Source organism: Dendrobium catenatum, unplaced genomic scaffold, assembly GCF_001605985.2.
Source record: "Dendrobium catenatum unplaced genomic scaffold, ASM160598v2 fragScaff_scaffold_737, whole genome shotgun sequence".
Taxonomy (NCBI): Eukaryota; Viridiplantae; Streptophyta; class Magnoliopsida; order Asparagales; family Orchidaceae; genus Dendrobium; species Dendrobium catenatum.
In genome coordinates this window covers 649,670-659,116 of record NW_021319199.1, presented here as the reverse complement: position 1 = coordinate 659,116, position 9,447 = coordinate 649,670, and the positions used below count along the sequence as shown (strand labels likewise).

At 35.1% G+C, this 9,447-nt stretch overlaps 1 protein-coding gene across 1 annotated transcript; it reads right to left on the bottom strand.

The window, feature by feature from the left end:
- Window positions 1–3,528: 3,528 nt before the first annotated feature.
- LOC110111733 (sucrose synthase 7) lies at window positions 3,529–9,069 on the bottom strand. Its single transcript, XM_028696364.1, has 11 exons — window positions 8,937–9,069; window positions 8,424–8,849; window positions 8,234–8,352; window positions 7,933–8,149; window positions 7,576–7,845; window positions 7,348–7,464; window positions 6,626–6,792; window positions 6,317–6,541; window positions 5,920–6,241; window positions 5,579–5,823; window positions 3,529–5,514 (listed from the first exon to the last, which is right to left on the bottom strand). Exons 1-11 carry the CDS (start codon window positions 9,042–9,044, stop codon window positions 5,367–5,369), a joined length of 2,364 nt encoding a protein of 787 aa, XP_028552197.1. The 5' UTR covers window positions 9,045–9,069; the 3' UTR covers window positions 3,529–5,366.
- Between the last annotated feature and the right edge of the window lie 378 nt (window positions 9,070–9,447).

Genomic DNA, 9,447 nt, shown 5'->3' with positions numbered 1-9,447 from the left:
TTTGAATTTCTAGATTTGATTGGTAGCAACAGATCTTAATTAACGATACTTAAAAAAAATTATACTTTTATTCATGCGTGCATGTTTTCTTTTTATATTGTGATTTAATTTATAAATTTTAGAATCTAGGTTATTTTGGATGATTTTGACTTAATTTTTTTATGGTCTAAATCATTAAAGCTTGATTAATGATATTCAATTTAAGCTCAGATTGTGTCATCTTTAGGTATCAAGTATTGGAATCTTTCAATGTTATTTTTGAATGCTAAATTAGGATTTTATTTAAAGGACCTTCAAGTTGTTATCTAGGTGGTGTTATGGATTTAACATCTTTTGATTTTGGGTTTTGTGTCACTCACCTAGAGGTAAGAAATTATTGTTTATTTTGTTATAAACGTACCCTTCCTTATTAAGGGCATAAAATCAAGTTATTGTTAATAGGATTTTGATAACTGATTATGTAGCCAATCCTGTCAGTGCAAACTCTTTTATTTTAAGCATATTCTCATATCTTATTAATAAGTTTTCTGAATATACTTGATTTATTGCCGCATAAACTCTTATATATCAATTCTTACATTTTCATGCACGTGCTCTTATTGAATGTAATAAATGTTATATTCACAAATCATATCTTATTATGAGATAACATTTGTCATATTGAAACTAGAAAATCAAATAAAAAGTGCTTATAAAAAATTAAAAAAAAATAATATGCTTGGGTGCATTGAAGTGTATGTTGGCAGAACCTTATTAGTTACTAGCTAGCTAAGTTGACAGACAATCATAGTGAAGACTCTATAGGAAATCACTAAATTTTCTTTGGTAGATGTTTACCTTCCCAATGGCAGGTATTTGATAAACCAATTATAGTTATATACATTTGTATATATAAACATATAATTAGATGTGAATTGAAATTAAATAATTACTAATGAGCTATTTTGAACTATGATGATACCTAGTGTAATTGTATTTATAACCATTGAAAGGATTTGACATTTATAATAGTTTTACATACATATTTATATTATTAGTACATTAGAATCTAGTGTAAGAAATATAACATGTCTCATGGCTACTTTGATTTAATAACTAAATGTTACTATTTTCATCTTTTGGTTCTTCATACTATAAGTTTCATTTCTTTGTCATTTATGTTATGATAGATATGAGTTGCTTGTTGAGTTTGATTTAACAAACTCAACCTATTGTCTCTTTTTATAACTATATCATGTAAACGTGTTTAGCGGACCACCAACTCGAAGATAAATCTATCAGTAATAGAGATTATAACAGATACTTTTATATATTTAATAAGGCTTTTATATTTTATTTTATGGGTTGGAAAGTTTTTTTCATGTTATTTATTCTAGTAATATCATTTTTATTTGTACCAATATTATTATTTGAATTTTTTATTAATGAAATAAATATTTATTTTAATACAATTAATTGTATTATTGATTTATGTATTTTTTTTCTTTTATGAGGGGAGCGGGCGATTTTGACGGAACTTAAGCGATCGGTGGTTCTCTGTCGGCCTTGTATGGCCGACGGAGGTCCTTGGTGCATCTCTGTCATTCTTGACGGAGAGAAGAACTGGTTGAGCAGAGAAGAGCGGAGATCAATCTCGGTACTCTTGGGTAATTTTGTCGGATCATTACGATCTTGGAGTATTGGTGATGCTATGGAGTTCAGTTGATCTCCATCTGCTTGAGGTTCATATAATGTCAGAAAGAAGAGCGGTTCTGAAGGAACGTATGCGATTAGCAGATCTCCGTCGGCCTTGTATGGTCGTTGAATTTCATTAGTGCGTCTATGTCGTTCTTGAAGGAAAAAAGAACAGGATGAGAGGAGAAGAGCGGAGAAAGATCTTGGCGCTTTTGGTGATTTTGTCTGATCATTACGATCTTGGTGTTTTCGCGATGCTTTGGAGTTCAGTGGATCTATATCGGCCTAAAGTTCTCCTTCAGCTTGTTTTTGTGAAGGTGAGCGATTTAAAATCGATTTGGCGGAACAATTTCTGAGACGAGATGATCTTGGCTTTTTGTCGATCTTGGCAGAGATGATCTTGGTAATCCTGAGTGATTTTAATCGCGAAGGTTCTTTGATGAGGATATTGTTCAAGTCGAATTCGGCGCTTGATTTCTTGAAAGTTTTTGGTGAAAGTTCTGAGGCAATCCTAGTTGTGATTGCTTATTATTATGTTTTTGTTTTGGTTTGTACTAGTGGCATTGTTGGGGTAAATTTCTTATTTATGAACGTTAACTGGAGTTCGGGATTGCTTGGGTATATGGATTTTCTTGATTCCATAAATTGGCTTATTGAATTTGGAGCTGTTGTTTTTGCTTTGTCAACTTTGGTTGGATCATGAAAATGTTCTGCCCATGGATCGATCAGGTTGAGGAAGTTGTTGGTTTATGTTTTTAATGATGAACTGGTTGTTTGGTCACTTGTTTTTCATTTGCTCTTTGAAGATCAAGTCTTATTGGTTAAAGATTGAAGGATTTAAAGTTTTTCGATTTTTCTCTCGTTAATGTGAAGAGAGTGGTGATGATTATCAGTTTGGTTGGCTTTGACAATAATGAGGACAGATATTGGCTTCTTGAGGTGGTTGTCGGTCTTATGGATTTACATTGGAATATTACTGGTATTGTTCTTGCCAGCATGATGGATATGCTGGTGATTTTCAGTATGTATAACTTTGCTTGTGAAGAGGCTGACTCTTGGACTATTGAGGAGACAGTTGGTTTTTTTGCTTTGACATTGTTGATTGGTTCGTTCTTGGTGGATGTTGTCGGTTCTGTTGATGCAACATCAGAGAATTCTACTCTTGATTGGAACTTGTTGGACCCTAAGATTGATGGGGTTTTGGTTGATGATTGGATAGCCGGTTTAGTAGTTGTTTTTTTTTTTTTCTTGAAACTTGTTATCTTTTGCTTGTTTTGCTGTTAGGTTTCTTATAACTTTTTAAAATCATTATGATGAAATATGAGATTTTTATTAAGTTTCATTTTCCATCTTTTGGGAAAGCTAGGATACTAATCAACTTTTTATGTTGTTTTATTATTTGGTATCCCCATCACCCCAATGGATCTAAAATAGAACTTAGTGAATCACATATCCATTATGATAGTTTTAAAAAGTTTGCTTTTGCTTTAGAGATTGAATTAGATTTTTCTTCTTTTAATGTACATTTCTTAAAAAAAAAAAAAAAGAGTATAAGGTAGATATTTTTTATTTTTATGCCATCATATCCGTTGTTGCCCGGCATACCGCTTCTCGCCGGACCAAGGGCGTGACACATGGGACCAGTCACAGAGAAGAAAATGTCAGAGCAGTGATGGCGAGAGCAATCAGAAGCAGAGAAAACTAAAGGAGACGGGGGCGGCACGGGGGAAACAAAACCCTAGCAGAGCACATGCGTCGGTAACCTATGAAAGGGTTCAAGTATCATCAATAGGTTTGATAAGCGGGATCTTATAACTGTGGATTCGCCCACGGTTTTTTACATCAAAGTGTTGCTATTCTTTCTTATTGAAAATCTTTACCTTGATTTTTAATTTGTGCGTTGAAGTTCTAACATGAAGTATTGGCCTTGTGTGCTCATGGTTTCGTATTGTAATTGGTTGAGATTTAAATATTGAATTGTATTCTTCCTGAAATCCTGAAAATGTAAACCTTGACGTCGGTTTTTCCCCGAATTTTGATTTTTTTTTCTTTTAATTTGGGAATAGTTCCTGTTATAAGCTCCATGTTGTTGAGTTTATTGGTTGCTGAAAAGAGTAGTAGCTGCTGCTGCCTGTCTGGTTTCTGTTGGCTTATTTTTTGGAAAAAATTTGTAACTGGATGTTATGATATAAATTTGTCAGGTTGGATTCGAAGTTATTGCTTTGATTATGAGATGAGTGTATCATATAAATAATTAATTAAAATTTATTTTTTATTAATTTAAAATAAATTTATTGAATTTGAAATTCATTATGATGAAAATTCGTCAAGTTATACTGACCCAATATTTTCTTTGTTTAATGATGCCAATTAAGATTAGAAAAGAGACTTTAACTTTCTTATTATTTTTTTTCTGTGGATCAGAGGTGTTTCAGCTATAGCTATTGAACATTGTCAAGTAGCAGAAGACAAACATAGTTTCTTGGAAGGAAAAATTATTAGGTGCGGAGATACGGTCCGCCAATCACGTGAAATAAATAGTTGGAGGTATATTTCATGCAATATATCATCTGAATCTAATAATTTCTCATTTGCTAACAGATCAATCCATAAAGCATTAATTCTACTAAAACAATCGATACAACCTTGTAATTTCCAACATCGTTATGTATGGCCGGAAAGCTCTCTATTTAGCATACTGATTGGTTTCATGTTGTAGAAATCGAAAATGATATTTTCTTAGCTCATAAAAGAATTTTTTTTTAGGATTTCTTCAACTAAATTCTTTAAGATAGAAGATATTTTCATTGAATTATAAGGTACTTCTCTATAGTTTTTTTGTTAATTCCAATCAATCTAGGTTAGTTATTCTTTTTTAGGCGAAAACAAGTCTGATTAAACACAATTATTATATCAAATCTAATCTATATGTTAAAAATCTTATATTTAATCTAAAAAAAGGAAAAGAAAAGAATACCCATTTTGTTATTAAAATAATAACAATGTGTTTAACAAATTTATTATTTCATTTACAAATCAAATCAAGCGAAAAACAATAGAAAAATACCACATACTATATACTTTTGTAGAATCACAGGGTAGAAATTATTGTCTCTTCATCTGCTTTATAATTTATGTCCTGTTGGCTTTGGTTGGTGGCGCCTTCTTCTGGAAGAAATCTGTTATGGCCCTGAACCACGTGGCATTGAGAATTAACTCTTTTACAACCTATGATTGCATGCTAATATTTCTAACATATGTATAAAAAAACATATGCAAACAATGACGTCAGGTGTCGGTCTGCCTTCTTGATGTGAATGATGCTAAATCCTTTAAGATATCTCACCTTTGTATCCTTGACTCTGCCTTCCTGTTAGCATTGCAACAAGGAACTGTTATTATCTTCTTCCTCTTGTTAGCCTTAGTACAAGTCTGTAAAGTTTTTCCAGAATGCTATAGAATAGGTAGGTTATTGCTTGCAATACTCTAAGGAGTGCGCACACTTGCCTCTGAGGTGGTGGCTGTCGTTGAGCCTGGCGGTTCACCTTGACTATCTGCTGCTGCATGGTGCTTTCCTGTTGGGATGCTACTGTGCTTGATGACTGCATCATTCTTACCTGCAACACAAGAATTGTTCCACAATTTTGTGATAAATTAAGTAATTCTTAGTTTAGCTAAGCATTGGAGAGATATCAGCTAACCAAATTTCTGAAGTGGAGACTGTAGAACATTTGGATGTATCTTTGTTTAGCTTGCTTCTCTTCCTTGTTCAACTGTTTCCAGAAGCCATATATGGATCCCATATTTAGTGCTTTATTGGCATATATCTTCCAGGTGTAGCTGTCAACAAATTCTTCATGAGATGTCTCACATATCGCTATGTTATTGAGTTTCAAAATGCTACCTTTCATATATTCTTACAAGTCCCGCTGTGGAGTACTTGTGCCAGTAGCTGCTATCCGCTTTGCATTTCTCAAAGAAATCTGCTATTTTATTGCTTGCTTCTTCTCCATTATTCGGATTGATGTGGAATCCAGAAACACCATCAATTATTATCTCGGCAGGGCCTCCCTGGTTTGTTGCAAAGGTTGGTAGACCACAGTTCATTGCTTCTATGACTGTGAGCCCAAATGCTTCATAAAGAGCAGGCTGACACATTTCATAACTTATTGCACGATTAGATTTTACTTAAACTCTGTTAGGATACAGATGTGTTTAAACAAAAAAATTTAGAATTGACCAAACCTGCACAAAAACTCCTCTGCTATCTGCAATACAACGATATAGCTCACTGTTTCTGTACCGGTCAGTCTGTGCTGCTATCCATCTGAACTGACCCTTCAGTTTGTACTTCTCAATCAAGGAATGCATCTTCTGTATCTCATTTATCTCTTCTCTATCCTTGGACTTTGAGGTGTCTAGCAAGCCTGCAACCACAACAAGGTTTGCAAGTTCCCTTAATCTCTTGTTCTTACCATACCACTCAGTCAATCCACTTATGTTCTTCACGGTGTCAAGTCTTGCCATTGAGAAAATGATTGGTTTCTTGCTATCTGTCAGATATCCACTGCATCCATGCAGCAACGTATTATTAGAAAAAAAAATTAAGATTTAACGGCAGGTTTTTCAGCGAAGGGCTTACATATGCTCATCATTTTCCACTTGGCTATATAAAAGTTCCTCAATAGCTGGATGGAAGTTCGTCAAGCGTTTTTGCTTCTGTGTGTGCGGGAAATAGACTGATTGGTCTGCTCCTGGGGATGCTATGTTGAACTTGGGATTAAATACATTAATGCCTGCAACGAATCGAGATAGTCCAGGAAGAGTAAATGCATAATGGCTCTCATATTGGCCTGGTCTGTCTTTACTGCAAGAGTAGAGATTTTTTGTTTTTGATCATACTCATTTAGTCATGGACAACTGATGATAAATAAATATCATTTCAACAAACCTTCCTGCGATTTCTTGGTAAGTGCTTGTGATAATGAAATCAGCAGAATTCATAGCAATCATGTCGGCGGTGAATTGACATGAGAAGTGATACTTTTGGTCTAATTCCTTCCATTTGATGTCTGAATCTTCATACTTGGTTTTCTCTAAAGCATGTGCAATTGTTCCCTAGTTGTGAAAGGTCATCTCAGATAATTGTTTGTGCAATTAAGCAATTGAGAGATTGCAACAGTGTTTAAACAAGTAAAAAGAATAACGCTCCATTCCTCAAACAGACTTTCTTTTCCAAATTAACTTGTTTATCCTAAACAGTTTGTAACAATAACCAATAGGTTAACTTATAAACAAGCTATATTTTTTTTTATATATAAATATATTCAAGTACATTGATAGATATATTTGTCAATATAATTTTTTTTGTTGTCATGCATGTAAAATTTCTTTGAATTGGCTTTTATAATTTAAAATAGAATGATTTGAGGGATAGAGAGTTTTTGAAAAAAGGTGAAGTAGATTAAAGTCTTTGCATCGAATTTAGCTTTCTTCTTTTGACTGAAACGATAATCATAATTGTTATTTTTTGTTAGTATGGTAGTTCATAGGCTCGAATGCAGCTTGCCCACAGCTCAGTGCATATTGAATGTAGCATTACTCAAAAAAATACTGATGATGACTAGAAAAAAAAATACTTATGATGACTGTTTAATATTCATCATTTATTACCTGAGTTATTCCAAGCTTACTTGCCATGAGAGAGGCAACCAAGTTACCATCCGTGTAGTTTCCAATTATTAGATCTGGTTTTCCTTCCAAGTGGTCAAGAATCTTCTCACATGCATCCTGACCACCAAAAATCATATGCGCATTCATTGAATCCATCAACAGATACTAAAAAAAAAAGAGGGTGCGGCAATGGCTGAAAAAGCTTGATACTGTTTACAAAAAACGTACTTCAGCATATCTCTCCAGATAAGGGTATATATCGAATCGAGATACCCAGTTCTTTAGAACACCAGTTTCTGTCTTGAATGGTACACGGAGAATATGAGAATGCTTTGTGTCGAGAATTGGCTCAAGCTCCAGATTGCATTTAGTTCCCTGGGATTCAGGTATCAGTCTTGTCACCACAAGGATCTGTGGTTTTACAGATAATCCTTGTTGTTTAATCCTAAGAAGCAAGTCTTCTTCAATGGCTCTAACTTGGTCTAAGATGTATACCACCTAGGTCAGAAAGCAAGAGTCTTTAGCTTTAATGGAAACTATGAGAGACTACCACATCACTATTTTATTCTAGCAAAAGTTCTATACCTGACCACCAGTATCAGGCAAGCCAAGTACATCAGCTTGCCCAAAATAACCATGAATCGAGAATATCACAATGTTGAATACTGCAGGGACCCTACTAAAGAATTTCTCCAGGTTTAGTGGATCAGGTGCCTGAAGCACCTCTGAGAGACAATTGAGTGTGTCCTTTACCCTCTCTGCAGTATCGCCCCATCCTTTCTCTAATCCCCACTCCTCAAATCTGCAACCAAAGGAGAGGAAGCTATATATGTAGGGATCTATTAACTTCATTTCTATTACTCAAGAAGATATTCAGATAATTCACCTTTCCTCAAACTTTTGAAATGGTGTATTCTTTGCAATACCAGAAACGAACACCTCCGCCAAAAGCAGCGCAGTCTGAAGCTTGTTGACAGTGTTGAGTGTACTATTGATCATGAGATTCTGCAATTAATATTTTCATTAGCATTCTTTGGCAACCAACTGCAACCCAACTCAGTTATCTGGTTTCTTACTTCTCCACGGTAATTCAGAGCTAGCAAGTAGTCCAGCAATGGCTTCATGCTGTCAGATCTTTCATTGAGCTTCGAGGATAAGAATCTTGCCAAGGACTGTGTGCCATTTCCTATGGATGATGGCAATGTCAGGTGCGGCGTTGATAGATCAAATGCTCCAAAATCTATCTCGAGTGCATTATCATCCTTCGCCCTGCGGAAGCCCAATTTCGATGGGTTTAAAAGGGAACGAAACATAACAGTATAAATAGCATTGATGTAAATTTGGTACGATTTCTCATCAAAAATCAGTTCTTTGAACTTTAAGTAGTCGGCAGCTGTTATTCCATCAACGGATAAGTCATCTGAGTTCACTTTGACATATTCCCATATGCCAGGATGAGGCCGAACTGCAAACGCCACAAATGGCGGGAGAACCACAGCTTCCTTTGAAATTACAGAAAACATTATAGATATCAGTTTTTACTGCTCAGTTTTCAAGAAAAAATAAAGAACCCTTAGACAGTATTCAACCTGGGTGGAGAAAATTATGTAGCCAAGTAAGCCTTCCATGAGCTTATTCTTTTCAACCTTGTCATCCATTGATTTCTCTAACTCTTCCATCAGCTGCTGGTTCTTCATCAGTCTTTTTCCTTTGGAAACGTACCTAACCAACCAACAATGTAATGGATGAAATGATACTTTTGTTCATGAACACTTGATATGTGATGCATGAAGTGGTTGAAGTACCTTGCAAAGCAACGCTTCATTTGGTATCTGCTCTGCTTGAGGGCCTCTGGCATGCTGTCGGCGATGCTATCGGATCTCTTGAAGCTAAGAGAGGCAGCCATTTTTGAAGCTTTAACTTTGAATCAATACAAAGTGGTGGCTAATTTCAAAGCCGTGGATGCAATGGGAATGAAGGGAGGGGCGTTTTATAGGAAATGGCTGTTGTCTTGGAAGGCTTCTTGGATTGTTTGGCTGGGCTTCCTTTGCTTTGATAGAGGGCTTGGGAGAGGGAAAGGAAGAAGGAGAAAGAACATTT

Coding starts and splice junctions, on each gene's coding strand:
- LOC110111733 (XM_028696364.1), bottom strand. CDS start 9,044: ATGAAGAACCAGCAGCTGATGGAAGAGTTAGAGAAATCAATGGATGAC. Junction 8,353..8,423: donor CTCTGAATTACCGTGGAGAA/GTAAGAAACCAG, acceptor TATTAATTGCAG/AATCTCATGATCAATAGTAC. Junction 6,242..6,316: donor GTGGAAAATGATGAGCATAT/GTAAGCCCTTCG, acceptor GCATGGATGCAG/TGGATATCTGACAGATAGCA.